The sequence below is a fragment of the Thalia democratica genome, chromosome 8 (assembly GCF_965202585.1).
Source record: "Thalia democratica chromosome 8, ktThaDemo2.hap1.1, whole genome shotgun sequence".
Classification (NCBI taxonomy): Eukaryota; Metazoa; Chordata; class Thaliacea; order Salpida; family Salpidae; genus Thalia; species Thalia democratica.
The window spans coordinates 19,521,418-19,547,209 of NC_139172.1; the positions used below are offsets into that span (position 1 = coordinate 19,521,418).

The 25,792-nt window shown below is 24.8% G+C and overlaps 1 protein-coding gene across 3 annotated transcripts in view; it reads right to left on the minus strand.

Moving 5' to 3' along the window:
• Nucleotides 1-1,634: 1,634 nt before the first annotated feature.
• LOC145841940 (uncharacterized) overlaps nt 1,635-25,792 on the minus strand; it is a 32,967-nt gene continuing 8,809 nt past the window's right edge. The window contains exons 9-36 of one of the 3 annotated variants that reach the window (XM_082949251.1): nt 23,468-23,653; nt 22,998-23,142; nt 21,999-22,194; nt 21,372-21,537; nt 20,467-20,573; nt 18,660-18,809; nt 17,883-18,005; nt 16,932-17,061; nt 16,221-16,380; nt 12,850-13,040; nt 12,283-12,442; nt 11,144-11,310; nt 9,502-9,669; nt 9,166-9,270; nt 8,017-8,180; nt 7,463-7,606; nt 6,615-6,759; nt 6,129-6,316; nt 5,159-5,344; nt 4,746-4,913; nt 4,334-4,425; nt 4,046-4,165; nt 3,913-3,975; nt 3,722-3,757; nt 3,597-3,659; nt 3,369-3,465; nt 2,703-2,798; nt 1,635-2,464 (exon numbers count right to left, since the gene is read on the minus strand). In XM_082949251.1, coding sequence (XP_082805377.1) covers nt 2,328-2,464; nt 2,703-2,798; nt 3,369-3,465; nt 3,597-3,659; nt 3,722-3,757; nt 3,913-3,975; nt 4,046-4,165; nt 4,334-4,425; nt 4,746-4,913; nt 5,159-5,344; nt 6,129-6,316; nt 6,615-6,759; nt 7,463-7,606; nt 8,017-8,180; nt 9,166-9,270; nt 9,502-9,669; nt 11,144-11,310; nt 12,283-12,442; nt 12,850-13,040; nt 16,221-16,380; nt 16,932-17,061; nt 17,883-18,005; nt 18,660-18,809; nt 20,467-20,573; nt 21,372-21,537; nt 21,999-22,194; nt 22,998-23,142; nt 23,468-23,653 — 3,853 coding nt within the window. In that variant the 3' untranslated portion in view covers nt 1,635-2,327. Of the gene's footprint in view, nt 2,465-2,702; nt 2,799-3,368; nt 3,466-3,596; nt 3,660-3,721; nt 3,758-3,912; nt 3,976-4,045; nt 4,166-4,333; nt 4,426-4,745; nt 4,914-5,158; nt 5,345-6,128; nt 6,317-6,614; nt 6,763-7,462; nt 7,607-8,016; nt 8,181-9,165; nt 9,271-9,501; nt 9,670-11,143; nt 11,311-12,282; nt 12,443-12,849; nt 13,041-16,220; nt 16,381-16,931; nt 17,062-17,882; nt 18,006-18,659; nt 18,810-20,466; nt 20,574-21,371; nt 21,538-21,998; nt 22,195-22,997; nt 23,143-23,467; nt 23,654-25,792 lie in introns of all 3 variants that reach the window. The other 2 variants (XM_082949253.1, XM_082949250.1) reach the window with 2 other exon arrangements.

Below are 25,792 nucleotides of genomic sequence, written 5' to 3' on the forward strand. Positions count from 1 at the left end.
TACATAAAAAACGCACAAGCTTTTAGTTTTAAGACATCATTATTTTGTTTCAGCACCTAAAATTTAAACAAACAATATCTTTACTTATGATAATAACATTTAGAAATTTAAAAACTAGACCACAATTTGGTTTGCTAAGACGTATATTTTGTAACTCTATTTTTTAGTTTTGTTATATTAAATATTTACATATATAAATTTGTTGTTTAACTTTTATTGCGTTACGCCGTTTCCCTGCAGAGCAGTTCATCAGACGCTAAAAAAAGCTGAAAACAAAAGTATACAGAGCGATGAATTGGAAAATAAAAATTAAATTTAAAATGTTATTTATAATTAATATGTTGTTTACAAAAGTCAAATTTTAAAGTTAAACTAGTTTAAAATGAAATATAGGTAAGTTTAGTTTTAATAATCTATTAAATATACATTTATATATTTTAATATAAAATATATACTACATAATACTATAAATGTTGTATAGAAAAGCATTAATAAGTTGTTTCAACGATTTATTAAAAAGTATTATATATGATCAAAAATTCATGCTGAAATAAAAATTGACTTAAAATCTGTGCAAACTTGACAACTAAAATAGTAATTTAATATTATGTTAAAATTAAAAAATTGATTTCTTACTACTTTTTTGCAATTTTAGGCAAGTTATACGGCAAAGTTTTCACACATTAAAGTTTAAAATTAATACGTTTATAAAGAAAAAAAAAAGCTATAAATAATTTTTATTTCTAAGTTTCGGAACTAAATACTTTAAGCAATTGATAAGTATGAAAATTACTTAAAATTTATAAATTTTGAAATATTTTGCTTTTTAAGATTTTTAATAATCCAAAATGAAAACTTAATTTATACTTAAAAGCTTTATAAGGATTATAACTAAAAAAAATGCAAAAGTTGAAAAAATTGACAAGAAATCGAGTAAAGTGTATTAAAGAAGGTCAGTTTTACTGAAGATAAAAAAAAACAAATATTATTGTGTTATTCAAACTGTTAGGAAATTTCAATAATAACAATAAAATATGTTTTTTAACTTATATAAAAAAGCTCATTTAAAATGCATAGGTGAGTATTAGGGATCTAAAATAGATTTATAATATGATTAGTATTAAACATGTTTAAATAGTAAAAAACCAAAAAAATATATATGAAATGTTCTTTTCAGTAGTTTATAACTGTATAAAAGTACAAGTAGTATAAACTTAATAAAACAAGTAGCAATCTGTGATAAAAAAATATCTGAGGTTAAAATGTAACATCTCGACTGTAAGTATAACATCTTTAAATGCTAACTTTCCTCTTAAACAAATCAATTTTTATCAGATTCAAAAGAAAATCAAACAAGAAAAATGAAGTTAAAATTCTTTATGAAAATATTTAAAAATTAGCCTTAATAAATTTTAACAACATTATTAAATAAAAAAATTAAGACTTAATTGGTATCATCATATACAACTTATTTTAAAAATTTGATAAAAGTTTTGTAATATAGTTTCGTATACACACAAACGTTTAAGTATGCTTTAAGTTTTAGTATTTTGGTTTATAGTTAAATTATTGAAAACTTTTAACTTTTCTGTTTAACAAATTTTTCCTCGTATAAATCAAATTATTATTAAGGATAATTTCTTGAAAACTTCGAAGATTTAAACAAGTTAGATTGTAATACCATGTTAGAAATTAAATTTTTACAAAACTATTTTTAAGTAAGTCGATATGTATTTGATAAAAGGTTGTAATTTTTAATTAACTGTATAGTTATGTAGGTTAATATTTTATGTTATTTGTACTTTTGTTGAACGTGTTTACAAACAGTTTCATAGTTGTTTATTGTTTTTATATTTTGTTACTTTATAAGACATATTAAAAAGTTTAAATGATTAAAAAAATATGTTTTAAACTACAAGTTCTCCCATTAAAAACTTCTAAGTTAGAAAAAGATACTCATAAAAACCTTAAATGATATTACCAAGTTTTGCATTAAACTGAAATGGCAAAGTATAAAAACACAGTTTTTTATGTACATTTATAGTAGAATAATTTTGTAGCAACGTTTATAGAAAAATTTTATACAGGCATAAGTAAATTGAAAATTTAATTTATTGATTCACCTAAATTTACTTTAAAACAAACCAGATCACTACTAGTTTAATTACATGAAGAGATACCGATGCAAACAAAAAGCTTAAACAAATGATCTAGCCTTTTAACAATTCTACTTAAACTTAGTTATTTGCATTTACATTGGTAAACTACACAACTAAATAAACTTAACTTTCTTTGCAATATAGAACTTAACTCAAATATATGTCATATCATTCACCATCTCCAGAAGCTGATCCTTCTAAATAGTCCTCATCATCTCCTATACATGGACCTTCCCCGCACTCCGAATCAGTTGTTTGGTCATCAAACGTCGTTGATGGATCCAAGTTTAATAGTTTTTTTGTTACTGTTATATTGTTTGAAAAATGTATAGGTTTATAAATATTATTTAGTATCCCAGAAACAAAGTAAAGTTAGTAGTTCTTAGCCTTGGTTTAAACGTTGCAACTTTTAAAATCTTTTATTCTTATATAAAACAAAATTTATTTAACTGGTCAACATTGAGTAACAAAATTGTGCATTATATATTATTTTAGAAAAAAAAATGTTTATCATAAATATTGTAGTACTTAATTTTCACTAACTTGTTTCTGAAATGTTTGTTAAAGTGCTATTTTTAATATTTACATCTTTTTCAACAAGTAGTTCAGATATCACTTTTAAAAGACGTATTTCTTGTTCTAAAATTAGTTAAAAATAGTATCAGTTTAAAACTCTAAACAATTTAAAAAGTATATCAAAATCTATGCTATAGGGCTATAGGCTACTAAAATATATCAACTTTAAAGAGCTTAAAATTCATAAAGATTTCTTAAATGTGTAAATTCTAAACTTAATACAAAGTATAAAAATTGTTTAGTTTTGCAATAACCTAATTATAAAGTAAATTTAGTTTTACGCCATAGATTAAACTTTATAAAAAAGTATTACATAAAAAATCTTTTTTTATTTCGTTTTTAGAAAAATGTTAAAAAAAAATTTTAATGATAAAATAATAGTAATTGCCTAAAAGAATACCTTATGAAACAAAAACATGTTTTACAGAAGTTAACAAAATTTTAAGATAAAGTATTTAAAACAAAAAAACTTTGAAGGTAATGGGCAAATAATTATAATAATCTAGTTTATCAAACATCAGCAAAGTGTGAAAACGATTTCAAAAATACCATCAAAATAGAAATTAAATTTTAAGTATTTATTTGTGTTATTAAAAGCATATACATAAAAAGAATGTCAAAAAAAAAACCTACCTTTCATCATTTCTTTGAAGATACTTCGAACTGTTTTCTCCAAGTTTATCTTGGAAATTCCGGGTTCTCCTTTAGCACCCTGGTGTCCATTTAAACCCTTTATATTTTAAATTATTAATACAAATTGAATTACTTACGGTTTTGTTTTGTAAACACTGTACAATTTTTACTACAAAAATAGTTTGTATATTTAAAAACTTTTTGTATAGTTAAATATTTAAGTAAAACCTCTGGTCCTGGTCTACCAGGAATACCTCGTTCCCCCTTTGACCCTCTAAAACCGGTTGGACCCTGTTTTAAATAATTTTTGGTTTTAATTAGGTTTTAAGTTAGCATGTATAAATATTAGTGACCATGGGACCAACTGCTCCTGGCTTTCCGGTGTCCCCCTGAAATATAATGTAACTGTTAAAACACTTGACACTTTGCTACTTTAAATTTAAAGCTTGCAAATGTTAGTGAAGTATAGGTATACTTTGACTGTCAATAATAAATTAATTGCTTTTAAATTAAAAAAGTAATTAACTAAAAAGTTTAAACTAACTTTCAGCGCTTTTCTAAAAGCATTAGGAGTTAACAACCCATTCGGACATTTTCCTTCTTCTTTCTAAATTTTACATAAAAATTGTTTTATCACTTAAAAAACCAGGTGTAAGATAAAAATTAAAAGTTAAAACCTTTGAGTTTTCAGACTGCAAAAGTTTAAGCAGACTTTCAGGTTTTGCAAGGCACGCTCGAGTTGAAAAGTCGCGTCTTCTACCTACCTTAGGTCGCCTCGGTTTTTCAGGAAGCTTCTTCTAATTGATACAATTAAAAGTAGTTAAATAAAACAGGAACAATTTTAGTTTTTATGTAAAATCTAGTCTAGTCATCAATAATAGAAAGTATTCATCTAATAATAAAAAATATCTGTAAACTTATTAAAAAGTATATTTCTATAGTTTCAAAACTTTTATTAAAAATACTTTTTTAGGCGTTGCAATTGTGGTTGTAGTGACAGGAGACACAGTTGTCCCGATACACTGTCTACAATTGTCGTCCTCTGGGTTGATAGACTCTAAAAATAAGTTTTATTAATATTGTTTACTTTAAACTTTAAAAAAGTATATACAAAAGATATAAGAAGCATTTTTAAAATTAAGAATTATAAAAAACGCTCAAATCTTATAAAATAAACTTTTTGTACTAATGTACTAAAAATAATTTTTATTTCGAAAGAATGCAAAGTTTTTCTGCACATTTTTTAGATAAAGATTTCATAAAAATTAAGTTCGAAGAAAAATTGTTGGTATAGTTAAAGTGTTGTTTATCAAGTTTGAAAAAAAAAACAAAAATTAAACTTTGTTAAAAATTATAAATGATAAATTAAGTTCTCACTTTCAAAAACAGAAATTGATTTAGTTTTTTTACAAACTTCATTATAAAGACTATTATGCATCGAGATTGAACTAAAATTTTTAGCTAGTTGGGTGATCCATGGAAAAGAGCTGTTCTCTAAAAACGAAACCGGTTCCGACAGTTCCCAAACGAATGCCAAAATTATACCTTGAAAGAATATTTATCAGCCAACATAAACAAAGCAAGCTACATTTTAGCATTGTGCCCTTTACTACATTTTAAAGCTAATCAAATATTTTTTTAAAGAACTGGCTTGTTTTATGCATCATATAAAAATTAAAGGACTTTCTATGTTTAAAAGCAAATAAATCGAAACACATTAGTTTAAAGTTATTATCTATTATCGTTAATTATAAGTAAACTATGCATAAAATGATTAAAAAAAAAATTACCCGCTTCAGAAAGTTTATTAGAAACTTCTATTAAATTATCACTTTCTTCAGAAGTAAATGAACTTTTGTCACTTGCAATGATAATAAAGTTTATATTATTAACTAGTTTTGTTGATGTTGAGGCATTCTTAAGAATATTCTGATCAACAAAAGTTAAAGCCTTGCTTAAGTTGCTGCTTTTTTTGTCTAGAAAGTGTTTTAGTTTAACGTAAAAGAAGAATATAACAACAGACTAAAAGATTATTTATAAGTAAAAGCTGTAGAAAAAAAAAGTAAGGAAACATAAAACTTAAGTTCAAAAATACAAACAATACAGTTTTAAAAGAAAATCTTTTGAAAGAAGAATAACAATTGTTGTAAAATATTTGACTTAAATCCGCAAACTACAAATGAATAAATATAAACATGAGTTCAGCGCAAAAATTAATAGCTTTGTACTTAGACATTGAGTACGTCATTTTATTTTAATAAAACGAAGTTGCAAAATATATAAGTAAGACACTACATTATTTTCACAGCTTAATAAAAATCTTTAAAGGCATACTTGAAAGAAAAATAAGCTATTGGTATAAAGGCTTAACTTTGTAAGGTTTGTTAGCGCTTACAGAAATTTCATTAAAAAGGCATAATTAAATTATATAGAATATTAATGAAAACATTTTAAACTAAGTCAGTATTTTCGAAAAAAAACTTATTTTGCAAAGAAATTTTTCGTTTTTTTTTGATATAGTATTTCTAAAGCTTTTGTAAAAAAACAAAAATTCAAAGAAGAAATTAAACAGATTTTTAACTAACTAACGAACAATTTTAAATTTATCAAAGTTCAGATAAATAGAACGGTTGGACAATAAAATAAAGCAATACAGTTTTTAAAAGGTAATTCAGTTTTGAACCTAAAACATAAAGTTAGTTTTAACTTGATTACGCTGTTTATTTTTACCTAATGACTTATTAAATAACTAATAAAAACCTTTCAAAGTTATTTTGTCAATATTTTTAATGATGGCTGAACTTGGAATTCTATTTTTTAATTCTAACTCAATTTTTGCGTCATCTGTAAATTGAACTATTGAAACTCCAACTCCGTAGGTTAAAATAGGATGAATTTTTTTCAATGTCTTTTGTCTTATAGCTTGCTTTCTTCTTTGTATAGCATTCCTAGGAAACAAGTGTTAAGCAAATTATGACAATCAAAGCAGAATTAGTATTATAATAAGTTAGAAAAAAAAAACAATGTAAAAACGTACTGGTACATTGGAACTATAATTACACTGTTTTAGCGAGTTATAATTTCATAAACAACTAAAAAATTGTAGTTTAAATACCAAATGATGGCATAAAAAAATAAGTAAAAAGTTCCAAATTTAAAAACATGAAACAATAATAAGTTACTATATGAATATAAGCTATGTAATTTAGGTGAACAAAAATCTTAGTAGAGAAAAACTTGTTTAACCTATTTTTTTGTTCAACTTTAAATTTTCCAACAATTAAGTTTTTTATGAAGCGTTTTGTTGAAGCAGTTTTATTAGAATTTTTAAATAGTGAGCCATCTACCAATAGTACAACATTGCTTCCACTTAAAAGGCAACTTGGCGAGTCTGCTAATATTTAAGAAAAATAATTTAAACTTATGTAGTTTAAAAAAACATGGTTAACAATTGTGAATATTTACATTTAGTAAACTTTATTCAAGTTTTTTTAGATTATGTTATATGAGATATGTTACCTTTTGATTTAAATTTAAAGAAACTATTATTAATTCATCAAACTTATAGACTTATATAATGGTAAACAAAAGTTATTAAAAACTAATTTCTTAAAAAAGGACGATTAGAAGTTTTAAGATTTGCATTTAGTTTCATTATTTATGACTTGGTTATATACATTCAAATTGTTTAAAGGTTATGAGTTATTTTAATTGTTAAATTTGAATATAAAGTAACTGTTTTTACTTTTTAGTTTTAAAAATATATACACTAAAGCTAAACTAAACTTGTTACAAGTTAAACTTTAAAAATATATCATTTAATTAATCCTTTTTGATTAAAAAAAATGTATTGATGAACTCATTCGAACGAAACGCATTTTGTAATACAAAGTTTGAAAAGTTTTTTGAAAAATTGTATATCGATAAAATATTTTTATGAAATATACTGTTTATTTACTAGTATAACTTAATTACAGATTCTATAAGTAGAAAAAAAGTAAACTTATTTTGTTTAAGTATTGTTTCATAATCAAAAGTTAATATACTAACACACAGGTGATAATTAAATATTTACTTGATATAAAAAAAAAAACCTTGATTAATTTTTCTCAAGCGTTCACGCAGCCTTCTCAGGAACGAATTTCTTATATGTCCAACTCCACAGCACTTCCTAGTGTCTACTTCTACGGTTGTCGGAATTGTTAAAGGTGGTGTCGTTGGTTCTTGTTTTTTCCTACCTGACAATCGTTTCACTTATTTAAATCAAACACCTTGGGATATATGGTCATTGTTAACAAAAAAACGTAGTTGTTGATGAACATAAAAATACAAAAATTAATAAAGTTATGCTAATTGACTAAAGCTTTCGTTAAAAAAAAAGACTAAAAGTGATAAAGAAAAATTAAAACGAATTCAGAGAACTATGCAGTATTTTATTTTGTTTGAGTTTTGAAAAAAATGTCATTTTAGTTGACAGTTTTATAAAAATTATTAAAGTTGTTATTAAATTGTAGTGTTGAAAACCTTTTTCAAGTAAGACAAAACTTATACTTTAAATGGCTTAAAAGACCTCGTTTAACTTATAAAGTTTGAAACACTCAACAAGTAGTTATTTTTAGCAATAATTTTCACAAGTTCTAACAATAACCATTAGGAGGTCTGTTGCTATTGCTGACGGTTACGTTCGACTTAAACGAAATTATGTTTCTACTGATTACACCGTCGACAGCTACGGCCTCTACGACTAATGTGTACTTTATTTCTTTATCCAGTAAATTGCTCATCATGTTGTATCTCATTGTTTTGTTGATTCTGTACAGTGAAATGCAAGCTAGTAAGGATTGTTTTATTTAAAATATAAGGTTCTTAGGTTTAAAACTAAAGCACTTTAAAACGTTTTAGTGAAGCTTAAGTTTACTTTAATCTATCGAAACAGTGTTACTTGATACTTTTTAAGCTGCACTAAAAGGTTTTAAAGTGCTTTACTTTTTATTTTTTGTTTAAAAACTTAAGTTTACTTTAATCTATCGAAAAAGTGTTACTTGATACTTTAAAAATTTTTAAATAGAAAAATTATGTAAGTTATACTAAAATTCAAAAAAAAAAAAATATTTCGACAAAATACTTTTATAAAAGTTTAAATTTAAGAAAATAACATTTCAAGTATATCTTAGTAACTTCAAAAAAAAATCTATGATAACAGTTTAAAGTTTTTGTTACACAAGTTTACCTAAGCTAAAGACTTAAAGCTGCTTAGTTTTAATCCTCTATTAAGTTTTTGCCAAACGAAACTGTAAACAGCCGAAAGTAATGAACCTTTTAGTTTAGTATACTTTAAAACTCGTTCATTATTAGTAAAATTAAATAAATTTAAGTTTCTATTCTATATTTTTACACTTAAAATTGTTAGGTTATTTTTTAAATTCAAAAACTGACTTGGAATATAATAAGAACGTTGCCAAAGTTTAAAATTTCACTTATTTATAAAACTATAGTGATTATTTTGATATCTATTTAAAACAAAACCTTTTTATATTTTCTAAAAGTATTTTTGAATACTGTTTAAAAATGAAAAATATTGTTTTTAATAATAGTAAGGTATGATACTATTGATTGAAAATAAAGTTTTACAGTATTCTTGAAAAAGACCTATGAAAATGGATACTTACTGCGTATTTTCTAAAATCAAACTTTGAAAGGAGCTGAATAGATAATTTAAATCGTAAAGATGTTTACTTAATTTTTTTTTTGGAACTAAACACATGTTTTTATAATTTGCATTACAATCACAGCAAACCCTTGTGTAAAGTTTTTCTTCCACACGAGTCCATTGGGGGACTTTAGTCGCAGCCAATAATGTTTAGGTTTTTCAACAGGCTGCACCCAATAAGCATACAGTTGGCTGTAAAATGGCATAACAGCATTAGAACGTAAATAATAATTAAATGATTATAAATAATTTTGCGTAATAATTGAAAAAAAAATTAATAGTTTCAAAATTACATTAAAGATATTCGAAGAACTTTCTTTGGACTATAGAAGTAAGAAAAAGTACATCGCTTTTTATAACTTGTACGTTTTTTAAAATGTAAATTATATTTTAAATAAAATTAGAAAACTAATTAACAATTACCCTTTTTCATCGAGTTGCAAGTACAAATCACGTGGTTGCAAGTTTCGTTCACGCATGACTAAGTTTAGTGGAAATTCGTTTGACCTTTGCATGTCTGTGACGACATAACTCAGTGATTTGTGGAGTTTGTCGAAACTATCTATGACGTAACGATGCATCGTAGATTGGCTGTTTTTGAAATTTACGAGAGTTATAAGTTAATAAAGATTTATAAACTTCATACAATTTTTAAAGTTTAATGCTAGTAAAAATATCGAAGCAGCAGGTTTTAAAGATTTTTATAGTTTATTTTTTGTCCAGCAGTCTACTGTGTATTATTAGAAAAACTTTGTAATTAGTTAAAAAAGTTTTAAATGTTTTACTAGTCTAAAAATAGAAATTTTACAGTCATAAAAAATGCTTGAGACGCTTTTAAGAAGTTTATACATGATTTAATTATCAAGCTAAGTGAAAATTAATAAAATGTCTTTACTTAAGTTGAATTAAATAGAATATAGTTAAAAATTTTAACTTTTTTGTAATGCAGTATGCCTAAAATTAAAAAAAAAGAGTTGAATCGTTTTTTCAGTTTAAATTGTTAAGATTAATATATTTTTCTATTGTATCAAAAACTAACTGTTAGTATTCTTTAAACACTTTAACATTTATTTTTAGGGGGTAATACGTATTCTTAACTTATAAAAATAAACAAGCAGTTTACACATTTTTAACTTATAGAAGAGAATTAAACAATGGTAAGCTTTTTCTAATGAAATTAAGACTTATTAACAACTTTGTTAAAGTTTGAAATTTATAAAAATAGTCTTAAAAGAAAGAGAATAAATTTAAAGCTATTTTTACCACCGCCTGACTTTGAGATAATTTTCAGCAATTTCGTTTATATATAAACATTACTTAATGTTGCTGTCAATATTTACCTTGCAACAAGCAAAAACAATTAAAATATCTTTTATTGTACTTTTGTGAATGAAAAGCGTTTGAAATCCTATTAATTCAAATAAGCTGTTAAAAATATAAATTTTTTAGTTTTATTAGTTCATACTCTTTGTTATAGGGTTGATAGGTGTTATGCTTAAAATAATGCTTAATGGCATGTTTACAATATCTTGTACAAATATAAACCACTAAAAACTATTCGCCTAAGGATTTAAAGTTTAACTTTTACTATAAAGTTCAGTATTATTCTTTAAATTAATTTTTAATCAATCTTTTACCCTTCAAAATGATATTATGAATGTGTTATCGAAATTAGTAAACATTGTTCTACCAACCACACAAAACAATAAAAAGCTTTTACTTAAATTTACTTTATTTTGTTGCTTGATTAGGTGCACAATATCTTTATCAATTTTAAACATAGTCAAACTTTGAAAAAAAAAAACTTTAAACACATAGAAACAATCGCTAAAGTTTTATTGAATAACTTTTAATGTAATTAATTACAGTTAGAAAAATTAATTTGCTAACGTAAAAATGTAAATACTAGCTTTGCTTACATAAGTTCGTTTACAAGTCTTGCACAATGTACCTAGTGTTTTTAGTTATTAAATTAGTTTACCACCTGCAACAGACTAAACATAAATTTGTTCAATTTTCAAGAGAGAAACAGGCTTTGAGTTTTGAAACAATTTACTTAACATACTTAATATAAGGATCCTCCATAGCTTTAGACATCTGCACAATTATAGTGGTAATTCCCCTCGAAGAAAACTCTTCTTCCAACTCGGGCATGATGTTGGAGTAGTGCTGATTCGTCATGACAACCACCAAAACTCTTGCCACTCCACTGCGATGGTTGCTAAAGTTTGACTGCGAATTAAAGAAGCTTGATTATTGAAACAGATTTAGCTCAAACAAAAACAACTTTTATACACTTTTTCCGTAGAATTGGAAGTCAATTAAAAGGTAAGTCTTGCCTTTAATTAGTTAATAAGTAATAAAAAACTCCTTTAAATTAACCTAAACTAATAAAAAGATCTTACACATATGTATGTAAGAATACTTAAAACAGATCAAAGTTTTTTTTTATTTGTTGCAAAACAATGTATAAATGAAGTCGAACAGTTTAACTTAAGCTTAAAACGTGAAGAATTTTTCAATAGATTAAGTTATTTATCAATACCTTTATTTTAAGTTACTGAATGAAACCGTTTTCTGTAGTTTAGATTAAAGTAAACTGAAAAACTTATAAAGTCTTTGTTTTTTTCAACAACTAACTTATTATTAACAGCTATAATGTATAAGTTTTAGTATAAAAAACTGTTTTTCATGGTTTTGGTATTAACTATAACAAAATGATCTTTTTAACTATTTTGAAAGCAAACAAAATTCTAAAGCTTGTTTTTTGAAATAAGATAAACTAGAATTGCGATAAGCTAAAACAAAAGTAAAAAATATTTCTTAATGAAAATAAATAAATCATGAATGTTCAAAATTTTGAAAATTTGTATTTTATTTGTTTTGAAATTAATAGAAACCTTTTATACAGGTCTGTAAGTTGTAAAGCTTATAGAATATCAATTTAAGCTTAATAGAATTTGCACTTTATACTACAAGCTTTATATAAGATTTACTACTTACTAAATTATTGCATTTAATTAAAGAAGTTTTATTTTTAAAATAAAAAAACGATTTAACGTACTCTTTTATAGCTTAAATTCAAATAAAATAAATGGAATAAATATAATTTTAGACTAGAATTTTCCAAAATTAAAAAAAAAGAGTAATAGTGGTGGTAACAATTCAAAGCTGAATCAAAATACAACAAGTTATTTAACTGACCAAAACAACAGATTTCACTTTATCTCCTTCAAGTACCGAAGTTCCTGCTTTTGGAAACAGTTCGTCCAGCCGATCCATCATAATGTTTTTGTTCGCCAGTGTAGACTGCTTCATAGTGAACAGCCTTATCGGATCATCTGACAATTGTGTAGCGCTGATTCTTTTATTATTGATTATTATTTTAATTTGCATATAAAGCTACTCAACAAAAACTAAAATAATGTTCATTAGCTTTTAAAAATACAAAACTTTAAACATTTTGTAATAAATTAGGTAATTTAATGTTTATAATTATCTTTTATTAATTTAACCTATTTGACATTTGTGGATGATTTATGAATAAAATTATTTGTTTTAAATTTTTTAATAAAATTGCTTTTAAAAGTAATATTGTATTAGCTAGTTTCTTTAACTTTTTAGAAAGCAAGTACGAAAAATTGTTTACTTTAACAAAAAGACTAATAATACATAATTAGTTTAATTAAAAATATGAAAATAGAAAAACACATAATAATACAACTTAAGCTGCAACAAAAGCATTTTTATACATAAGATGTGTATGTAAACCTTACGGTGTCCTGAGTTTTTGTTTCGAAAGCTTTTACTAAGCTCTGAAGAAAAGTTGTGGTGTGGCGAAGCTCTGATTGTGTGAGATCAGGGCTTATTTCAAACAAAATAACGACATCTAGAGGACAAGTTATACGTTTTGTCGTGAAAGAAACATACTTTGCTTCACTCAGGTGTTCTCTTTGCTCGCTCTAATATTATAGTTTTTACAGGGATTAGTTTAAAAGACTGTAAAAAATAAATTATAAAGTTAAAATAATAATACCTAGTACAGCACGAACAATTATTAACTAACAATTGCTTTTACTCATAGAAGTTAACAAACTGTATGCTTCTGTTAATACTTTCTAATTTTCAATAAAGGCGTAAGTTTTATCTATACTACAAAAAAATTAAAAAACATCAAAAATTTTACAACTCTATAACCTAAATTAATTTTGCTATCATAAATTTTTTTTTTTATTTGTCATAAGCTTAATTATCAAGTTTTTATTATTAATAAAATTTATGAACTTATTAAATTTCTAATAAGTACATTACTTGCTCTTGTCTTTGGTTTAAACAGAACAAAAATAATAGTATATGAGAATTAATAAAAAAAATCTAACCAGTTTTGAAAATAAGCTTTTTACTATTGAGAAGTATTAGTTACTTTAAAAAGCTAGCTTACCTATAAATACATTATTCATTCATAAATATAATATGTTAGCCCAATATTTCATAAAAAAGATTGATACAACTACGTCGTTGTCTTTAAACTTTATATTGAATAAACTTAGTTTAAAGGTAAAAGTAAACCTACCTATCTAACTAGTAATAAACCGTAAAGAGTTTTCAAACTACTATAAAATATAAACCGCATAAAAAAAAAGTTTTCTAAAGTTCTAAAAGATAAAAATCGTCCTGTAAAATATTTCTAGAATAAAACTCATCTGCATTGAAATGGTACATAAAAAACCTTAAGGTGCAAATTTGTAAATCAGTTTGTCTTTGAAACTTATATCTCAAATGAAGTAGCTTCTTTTAGCCTTATTAATTTTATATCACTATATCAATAAATTTTGTAACGTTTAAAAAAAATTTTTATAGAAATCTAGTTTTTATATCCTATTTTTAATACTTTTTAATTTTGCTTTAACTTTTTAACTCTCTTTTATAAATAACTTTACAGTTTTTGTTTTGCATACTTGCATCAATTTAGATTAATTGGTTTGCTGATTGAGGTAAGATTTAAATATAATAAAGCTTTTTTTAATTTGTTAAAACAGTTTGTGAAGACTAAATAACCTTTGAATAACCTTTAAATCTTTTTAAATGTAGAATAATCAAAAAGAGTAGAAAATGATTTAATGTTACTTTTAGTTTTATTAATTGTTTTTTTTTTGTTAACACATTTATAATAAAATAACATAGTTGGAAGTGTAAGTTGTTGTAGTATGTACTTAAAAGTGACTCTTACTCTTTTAGTAAATACGTTACGTTTTACATGTAAAAAAATAACTACTAAATTCTGTTAAGGTTAAAACTAAACTACACCAAAAAATCACTAAGAGTTTTTGAAATAACTAAACTTTGGTTATTGTAAACTAAGATTTCTTAAACTCATTTTTATAGTCGTCCGCTTTGCATAAATAAAAAGATCCTCTCTATATAAAATTCCATTCTATTACTTATTAATCACCCATTTAATTATTTGCCACCCTACTAGTATCACCCCAAGATATCAAAAATTACCCCTAAGGGAATGTTGCCTACTTTTGGAAACCATAATGTAGACTAATAAAAGATTTAAATATTTTGAATGTTTAAAATTTCAGAAAATGTGTACTTAAATTGAAATTTATAACCTTTAGATTTATATCACAAAAATTCACTTTACGACTTTCTGAATTTAATTTTTTTTTATTTTGTTACACATATATTTTACACTAAAATACTTTTCAAAACATTTAGTATAAAAAAAAGATGAAATACTTAAGCATAAAATTTACTTGAGGTACTTAAATGAAGATGTTTTTTGTTAAATTAGTAAATATTGATTAAAGCTTGAAGTTTTTCTTTTGTTTTAGAATACTGCTTTAACTTGTACTTTTTGTAAAACAAAAACAAGTTAACAAGATAAAATGTGTTCTAGTTTATTATATCAATAAAAGTTTATCACAAACATGAGAAAATTTTTAGCGTTTGTATACTTTTGCCCACGTTAGTTAAGATTATAATTTTTTATTAATAATTTAACTTAAACTACTTTTGAACTTCAAAATTTATACTAGCCTTACACAATTTGTCATATTAGTTATTGATAAAATGTTTTTAGTAGTTAAAATTGTATAAGTACTAATTTAGATTATATTTGTCAATGCTATTTTTAGTCTAGATTAGCAATTAAACTATAAAATTTTTTTTTTTCGTTATAGGAAATTCTTAGGACGACTATTATTTTTATTTACAAAAAAAAGTTAGAATCTTACTTAGTTTTAAAGCTTCCACCACAGTTTGACTTATCATAACCTTTGTAACTGTTATAATACAACTGCAATGAGGTAATCTTATTTGTTTAAAGTTTTTAAATTGAAAAAAACGTTTGAAACTAGAGTCAATTAAGCTTAAAAGATACATTTTGGTAGGAAAGGTTTGATCAATTCTAATGAGTGTATTAGTATTCAAAAGATTAATGCAAGTAAACAAGTTTAAATTTTATACAGTTTGGTTCGGAAGTACTAATTGTTTTTGTCGTACTAGATACCTTACTTACAACTTACAGTCGTATTTTAGTTTTAAAAATAGTAGTCTATCACGATTTGAAGTCCTACATGAATGAGAAAAACTACAACAACCAAGTATGGAACACGAGTTTTGATAACATTAGACTATAACAGTTAATAGGTTTAAAGTTAGTTTTGTTTTATTTATCTTTGATAAACAAAATTTATAAGATATAGTTTTATAAATAAATTTTGTTCTAACAAAATATTTGGCTAATTGTTGTAAAACTAATGAAATAAACATTATCAAGTTAACCTAACTGCAAGAGAAAACTTATTTTGTTGTACGAAGTTTGCTAAAATATTCTTTTTTTATTAAAAAAATTCAAATTTAATAACACTTACAAGAAAAACTGTCACAAATTTCCAGTATAGTCTTGAAAACTAAAGTTACACTTTTTTTTTTAATTTAGTGTTAATAAAAAAAGATAATTTTTAATTTTTTTTAGTTTACTTAAACTATTTTGTTGTTTCTTTCACTTTAATTCTAACATCAATGTTGTAATTTTTTTACTTCGGCAATTTACTTGAACATACCTAAAACCAGTTTGATGTGCTATTGTTTAGAAAAAGAATATCATAATTTTATTTAGCTTTTAAACTCACTTGGATGGAGGCGTTATACGTCTGCCCAGGTAGGAGGTTTCTGACTAAAACAAAAAATCTATTTCCGTTATCCATTTCACCTTGGTACAACTGGTTTTCGTCTTCAGGTAGTACTCTTTCTTCTGCTACTAATTGCTCATTTTTGTTGAAAATTGATACTCTACAAAGTTTGTTTAACTATAGTTTTATGTTAAAAAATAAGCTGATGATTATAAATGAAAAGCTGTTTTCAAACAAAACTAATTTACCAGACTAATGAAAATTTCCGTAAGGAGTTCATTATGTTTTTAAACTTTTAAAAACACCTTAAACAAAATTTTTGAATCATATATTTGTTTTTCATAACTTCAGATTGTATATTATATTTAAGAATTTTTTATTTTCGAATAACAGTTTTACCTGTTAGTTTTATATATGCAATACTTTACAATAATCATGACCCAAAAAACATGTTCAACTGTGTGAAATGTTATTAAAAACTCCATTTCACAAAAACTTATAAAATAATTATTTAAACCAAGGATACAAGTGATAAGTGAAGAATATTGAAAGTGAAGAAGATATTTAACAGATGAATGTAAAACAAGTTCAAAATGCTCGGGTTAGAAGTTTGCGAGTCAGGCATGGTTGGTTTCAGTCGGGTAATTGTTATTTGATTTATTCATTATTTGTTAGTACACACAACAAATACACTTTCATCAAACTTTCAACCTGTAACCGACACCTTCGTCTTGAGAAGTTGTCGACGAGTGATGTTGTTTAAATTCAAGTTTCTTCCAGTGCAATTTCACCTGCGATTGCTCGATATCTTCAACTTTTAAATCTTCAGGCGTCGGAAGATCTAGTTATTGAAAATATCTAATTTATAATTGATAAATAATAGTTTTGTTATAAGTTATACAAAGTTATTCTTACGCGCACAAAATAATTGTTTAAAGATTCATAAGACTCAAAGAAGACATGTTACAGTAATTTTATTCATAAACGGTTTATTTTAGTTCGGTTTTAGTTAAATAGTGGTTTTATATAATATAATGTCGCAGTAATTTATAAAATTTACGAACATGTTTATTGTATGTTAGAAGTGTTTAAACAAATTAATAATAATTCTACTTTCATTAACGGAAATAAAAAGTAAATACACTTAAACTTTTAAACAACTCATTTTTATTTAACTTTTTTAGAAACTTTAAAAGAACCTTAAGCTTTATTCTTTTAATTTTTTTCATAAATAATCAAAGTTGTTACTAAGTAAAAAGTTTACTTTTTTAAGAAAGTAAAAATATTAGAATTTTTATATCAGTTATACAACATAAATTAAAGAGACAACTCACTGATTTTATGTTTTAATAATGACAACTTATAAAGAAATTTATATATGTTTTGTGATTAGTAGAAAAAGAAAAAGTGTTAGTATTTAGTCAATCAGTTTAATAAATTGAGTTAGGATTATTTTGGAAAAAAAAAGTTTCAGGTAATAAAATAAAAAGTAAATACAAGTATACTTACTAATAGTTATTATTTATTTTGTATATAAATTTATGTTTTTAAGTCATGACTTCAAAAGTTTTTATTTAACGTAAGTTAGATTGTGCTTCAACAGTGAAACTTGGTCTCAAAAATTTTTATAATTACAATGTAAAAAATACTGTAACAAACTACCTGTAGTAACAAATACTACTGCCGGTTCGCTCTTTACCCCAAATTTGTACACGGACCTTATTTCAATTAAGTATTGTGTGCCAGGAAGAATAACATTTGTGTTTATAAGTCTCGTAACCTTGCCTGCAATAAAACAACGATAAAAGCTTTTTTAATTTAGTCTTTTAATTTATAAGTATATAATGTGTCTAGATCGTAGTTAAACATTTTTAGCTCCAAATTAGATAATAATTAATTCTACATAGCGTTTTTCAGCCTCTCATAAATAAGCTCTGGTCATGCTTAAAGATATTATCAGTAGCAAGGTTCTCACCTAACTATAGATACATATTTTTTGTTTTATTCAGATCTTTATCCGAATAAATGTAAGCTATACTTAATTAAAAATGATTTTAACCTTTAGTATCCATGTTATCAAGTTGAGCTGTAAAAATTTTAAGACATTTGTCAAGTTTATAAAAATATGAAATGTAAAAATTATGACAATGATATAAAAGTTTTGTTGGTAATTGATTTACAGCTTATATTTAGCTTATATTTTGTCGTTTAAGTTATACATCTATAATCGCTAGTTTGAAAAAATATAAATTGCTGAATGAATGCTATGTACTTAACTTTTTTCTATTTGGATACAACAAATAAAGGAAAATTTTCTGTATCATGTTCACCATACAAAACATTTCTTTATGTCGTCAATAAGACATCGGAAGAAAAGAATAAAATTTTCACAAACGGTATTTTTTAGCAATGAATTAAGAAACTATAAAAATATATTACCTGTGTCAATTATTTGAATTATTTGGCGAGTTTTTGCAACCATAATTGCAATTTGGTGTCCAATAACATCATCAGACGGGGCTCTCCACTTTATTTGCAGCAATTTCGGTGACAACTGCCGAGCAAAAGCGTCTAGAGGGGCTAATACCTCTATAGAAAAATTCAGGTTTCAATAAAAAAAAATAATAAAAATAAACTGTTTTAGCGATACAGAACACAATAACATATGATAACAATAGCAAACACTTTTAATATAAACAAGCTTTGCATACTTTTAACAAATTAGTTGTAAGTAAATATGTTTTATTAGTCTAAAAATGATTACTTTAACACCAGGGTAATCTTCTTATTAGCATAGCAACGATGAATGATTGACACCAACGTAAACTATAAAGTTTTAGAGCTGTCAGGCTTAGATATCAACTGCGATAAAAGTACAACTATGGCGTTTTAGCGATGTGTGGTATTAATTAAAATTATTTGTTTCACAGTGTTTGCTTAGCCCAAAACACCTGTCAGTTACAACCGGGCATAAACAAACATGCGGCAGGAAATTAAACTAGCAAGCAAATAAAAGTTCACGGAATTTTGTTTGCGGACCGGCTTAGCTTTTTGCTAATTGGTTTTCAAACATATAATTGGAAAATAAAAATAGCTCGAGTTGAAAATGTTAAAACATAATTGCTGAGCGAATTTTCTGAACAGTGTGAACAGTACTGTTTTAAAGCTTTCAACAGATATTTCTTTAATACCTACTTTTCGGAGCAACAAATGGCTGATTTAATCAAAAATTAAGCTCAATATAAAATTTCAGTCCAACGATTTATTTTAATATATAATTTAATTTGGTTTGCAGTTACTAAATATAGATTTGATTTAAAAATTGAATTACTAATAAAAGATTTAATATAGATACCACAAGATATTCTTTAAAACAGACAACATAATAATACTTTTAAGTGGAAATAAATAGACAAATGTATTGTTTTGTATTTTATACTTGTGTTTTAAGTTTGTACTATAAAATTATAGTCTTTTATATTGAACTTCATAACATATCATATATAATTTTTGAACATAAAACAGCTTTTATACAATTTTTTTTTCTAAAGTTTAGACTTAAAAACTTGTTGCATGAAACTAATCAAGAATAGTTTAGTATATAAAAAGTTTTTTGATACAATTTGAAATCATCTTTACTTGCCGAAAGAAATAAAAATAACTGTAGTATAACTTAAGAATCATATTAAGGAAAATGATACTACATCTCATCATTGCGTAAAAAAACGTAAAACAATACAAATTCACAAAGTTTTTCTATTATTATTATGAAAGTTCCAAACAATAAGTTTATAAACTCTAGCAACCTTCTGCTAAAAGATTAGAGTTGCCAAATTAGATTATAATTAGTAAAGTATTTTAACAGACGCCTGTAATTTGTTAAACCAATTAAATTAATAGAAATATTACTAATGCCAAACACAGGTGTTTAGTTTTTAATATAAATAAAAAAGGTTACATAATGAAGTTTTTAACTTGTATGAGGAAAAAATAAATAAAACGACTTCGATCGTAATTAAAGACAAACAGAATTTAAAAAATGTACCAAATTTAGCATACTAGTTACGACTTACAGTTTTAGATAGGATCTGGAAAAATATTAATAAGTAACCTCTGTTTTAATAATTTAATACAGCAGTTGAAAGTAATAGCTGACAAAAAATTTGTAAAGCCAACAAACTTGTAAACAGGTTATGGACTAAGCAATAAAACTTTTTATTGTTTACTTTAAAAGTTTTAAACTAACTAGTTTTGGTGGAAATGTAAGCTGTTGGACTATCTTTTCCGAGTCCGATGGTTTTAATTGAAACGTTGTAAAATAGTCCAGGATTTAATTCATCAAAAATAAAGTTTCTGGAAAAGTTTATATGAATATATTAAACAAATTTTACTACTCGTCAGTAACTAATTCTGAATGAGTATTTCTAACAGTGTGTACATTATTTTATTCTATAAATTTAGTCTAAGGCTCATAAGGTAGAAATAATAAATAAATTGAAGTTTTAAACTTATATCGATTTATTATACTACTAACTAATACTGTTTACATCGCCATACGTGTATAGAAAGCCTTAAAAGTTGGCCTCATATGGTACTTCAAGTAACAGTTTTGTATCAGAAACGCACTAGATTTTATAAGCATCAGCATTAAACTAGCATGGAAATAAGTTATAATTGGAGAAAGGTTTAAGACTTAGCGATTGTTTCAAAAGTTTGATGACCTTACTAAGCGGGTAAACGCATGTGACATGTTATATTATGGGTTATTGTCTGTGGTCGACAGACTTGCATAAACACAACTGCTTCTCACGAGTTAGCGCATTTTTCTCGATAACTAAAGTTTGATAATAAAATTAAATTTACACGGATAGAATAACATTTTTTACGCTTGCACTTGAAATATTTAGGTGCAAAATTCTTTTGCACATGTGTGCGTGATAGACGTTTCAGCAACTGATCTAAAAATAAACATTACGCTTGTAAACAAATTCAAGATGAGCTTCTACCCGTTTATATGTAAACGTACGTTTTTATTTTGTAACAATTCCTCAAGAAATTATTTATTGTGTTAGTTTAATTTAAAAAGGTTATATACATACAACAAGACTCATATGCTAGACAACAAAGTTCATTTAAGTATTATAAACAAACCTTTTATTTCTTCCAACGTTATAGACAATTTTCGTAACATTATCAGTTAGTACGAATCCAGTTATAAAGCTAATGTTCTGCATAGGAGGACTCCATAAAACCTCAAACGATGTATTTTTTATTTGTTCTACTTGTAATTCTACGGGTGGTAAAAGTTGGGGTCTAACTATAAATAAAACAGCACATAAAGCTAAAGTTAAAAACCACAACAACAACTTTATATAAAACAAATATAATATAGTTGAACATTTTATAAAAAAATCAAGTGATTACTAACGCTAGTAACCAATGTGCAGTAGTTTTTAATAAATGATAATACATCTTTTTTAAATGATTATTTCTAAAGGTTTAAACTGTTTTTGTTTAGTAATTAGGCTTTATGATAAAATAAAAAAACCTTTGAAAAAATATTTATCTTTAGAAAAATTAATGAAAAAAATGTCGATAAGTACTTAAAAAAAGTTAGCTTAGATTAAACTTGCTTTAAGTAAAGTTTTGAGTAGGTGTGTGTTAAAACAACGTATCTATTAAATTTCTACAAAAAAAAAGAAACTTTAACAGCACCATTAAAACTTTTACTTAACCGAGTAAAGTTAATAAACTTATTACAAATTAAACCAAAAATACCTTCTTGGTAAACTTTTAAAACCCGCGTGCAGATAATTTTAAGAAGATTAATTTGCACTGCTGATAATTCCTGATAAGTATCGACTTGCAAATAATGATCGTTTCCTGGGAGAGAGACATACTTTTTTGCCTCATTGAGATCAGTTTGATTTCCCACTGAAATCTGCACTACTGTTGTCCCATCTTCCCGCAAGTTCTTTGATTTGATGATATTTATTATATGCATTACTTAAACTAGTTAAATTGTATAAACGTGATTTTAAATTACATATTTGTTAGTATTAAATTACCTAGATTCTGCATCTGTCCACAGATTTATATTATTTATAGTTTACGATATTTGGAAGCAAAATTTGGTATTATTTCAAGTTGTATTGAAAATTAGTATTTTTTGAAACAATTTTAATACCGTTTTACACGTACTTGTTTGTATATCTTTTATTTATAAATAAATCTTGCCAAAAAAAATCCGAAGATTATATGTTAAAACCATTGATTGCTAAAGTTATCTTGTAAAAAGATTACAAATATATGCACAAAACACGTTAACGATTGCAGACCATACAACTTTGTTTACGTAATAAAAATTACGAACACAAACAACATTCTTGGTGGTTTCTATAATAAGATTAAGCTTATAAACTAAATACAATCTTTTGAAAATGCTGATGCCAAAAATTAAATTAGATAAGATGTCTTACAAACCAAAAAAATAAAAGATAAAAATTCTTTTTATTTAAAAAATTTCGATGGTTGTAATTAATAAAATTCATCATTATAATTTTTTTTGAATGTTAAAGAATAACAGATTCAAAAAGATAAAAAGTCTTTGTTTACAACTATTTTAAAGTATATTTTTAGTTTTTAACATAATTTAGTGGAAAAAAAATTAGTATTAAACTTTTGTTTCTTTGAAAACTTCTAGTTAAAAACGTTAAGTAATAAGATTTTGAAATGTTTAAAGCCGCTTTTGTTTGCAAGCTGTTTAAAATAACTAACTGATGTTTGGTTTGTAACAATGTCGTCTGACTCTCCATTAGTGACTATTACAAGAGTTTTCGGTGTCTTTCTTCTTGCATACTCAAAACCGTACAAATATGCCCATTTAAGGGCAGATCCTGTATTTCTGTGTCCGTTTTCATACCTTTTTATTTATATTTATGGTTTGACATAAGTTTGTAAACTAAAACTAAAAATATACATCTAATTTCATCTAATTTTAAAATTAAAATAGTTCTTTGTGTTCTTTTTGTTGGTCATAAAAATAACCTCAGCACATAAAATAAGTTTAAAGTATAGAATTTTTAAAACTAAATTCTTATTATGATAAGGTTTAGTTAACATTTTTATAATCACTAATTCCATCCTAATATCATTAATGCTGCACAATTGACTACTGCTAATTAAAAAGTAAGTGGCTGTATATTTTAAATGAAAACAAAACTGACTTTTAGGTTGAAAAACTAAACCTTATTTGTTGCAGTCTTGCTAGCAATTCTTTTTTGTTGAAGTAAGTTGACATAGGGGCAACGTAATTGCATTCTTCCGAGTAAAACGCAATTCCCACTCTAGTGTGTTCTTGTCCGACCACAAAACTTTCGATGAACTTTGGCAAAAAGCTTCTTCTTATATGCTCAAAATCAATATTTGTCCATCTGTGGGAATTTATTAGCACAAATAGTAAAACTGAAAAAAACCGAATAAAATACAAGTTAGAGTAAAAGTAAACACTTATAAAACTGATAAAAAGATAAATAGCGCCTACTTACTTTAGCAGCACAAAACCTGGATTGCTTTATTAATAAGGCGTTTTTGTTGGCTTTAAATATTTATACATTAAGAGTTGGTACTTAGTAAGATTAAAAAATTTTATTGGTTTTTCCATTGTTTATATATTTATCCATTTTAGGATTACAATAGACGAATTTCAACTACAGAGAAGTAAAATTGTAAGATGATAAACCTTAATGGTTAAAGTGTCACGATTATAATCAATTAGTTGACACTAAATCGTTTTTTGTTAGCCGTCAAGATTGATAAAATAACTATTTAGGTTTTAGAAAATGGCTAATTACTAAATACATCTTTTGTATGTTTAGTATACAGTTAATACTTAGCTTCAGATATTGCATTTTATCATTGTAATTTTTTTTGTAGTTTTAATGAAGTTATATAGCATTATAAATGCAATTATAAAACAAACTATTTTTCTCGCTAAAGTACTCATTTTTATAGTTTTATTTTAAAAGATCGAACAATACTACACTTATTCTCAAATATATTACTATAATCAAAGTTTTAACAACTTTCAGCTTGTTTAAAATGACATGCTCATTAAGATACCAAGTATTTTAAATGGTTATTTTCAGTATTATTTCTTATTTTAAACGAATATTTCTTGTTTTTAACACAAAGGATACATACTTTTCTTACTCCAACTAAACGCAGCTTAAAATGCTACTCATTATGACAAATTAAGGCTTGATACTTTGATGTTGTATCGGTAAAAACTTCAAGCTTTAGTTTGAAAAGTTTGCAAAAGTTCAAACGTTTATAACAAGTAATGATTTTCAAACAAAACTTCACTTTAAACTGAAAACTTAATTTAATTTTAGCAAGTACAGCAAATTTTTCAGAGCTTGTTGAATTGATTGATAATTAATTAGTCAATTAGCTGTAGAAGTTAAACGATGTTTAATAACATTTAACTTGCCATTTAGGATTTATATTTTACAATGTTAACTTTACTAAACTTTAAGTTTAACGAACGTTTTTGTAGGTGAGACTAAAAATATAGTTTTAATTTAGATTTTATCTTCTTGTAGTTTTATTTTAAGACAAGTTTTAAATATCATCGATTGAATGTTTGATTAAATTTTTCGTACCTCTAAATTAAAGTAAAAGCTGAATAAAACTTTTATTTTAAAATAATGTAAAAATTTTACAAAATTTCACTTAACATATTTATTTATTATTTTGCAATGTAAACCAAAATAACAATTAAGTTATGTTCATTTAAGAGATTTTTTCTTTATTAGGTTTTTTAATAATGAGTTTTGAAACCCTAATGTCTTTTAAATGCTAAAAACTGATTTAACTTTATTATCACTGTTTTTGAATTTCTTAGTAAGTATAATTAAACTTTAATTGGTTACCAAGTTATTTTTTGTTTGTATTATTAAGCTAATTTTTTGTTACAACATAAGGAGTTGATGATAATTACTGCCGAGTTTTGTTTATGTACATAAGAAAAAATAAACTAAAAGCCGTTACTCTGTTGATAAACATAATTTTAAATTTTTAATACAACTAAGAAAAACTACGTAACTTTTTATTATATCCCAATAAAGTAGTATTCATGATTTGAAATTAGTTTTATATACAAACTGATAAATATCTTAAAATTAAGAAAAAAAAAAATATTGTTTAATTCACAAAAGTGTTTTTACACCTTAAATTACTTAAAATTCCATTTAGTTTTGTAAATTATGATTAAAATCGGTGTTAGTACTGATTGCATAATTTATCTGATGGAACATAATCTAGTATTAGTTTTTATTTTTACATTACAACTTTAAATATGTTCATTTATAATGTTTTATAATTACATTTGTATGTATTTTATTTTGTTTAACTTTATTTGCTGGTATTTTTGATCAAAAAAAAAAGATATGTCGGCGTTATCATGTTTATTGATGTTTACTTCTGACTTAAATGAAAATTGCTGTTAATGTAAAACACAATTAGTCCAATTCAATCAGCACAACTTTAATACTTGACAATAATTATCTTTT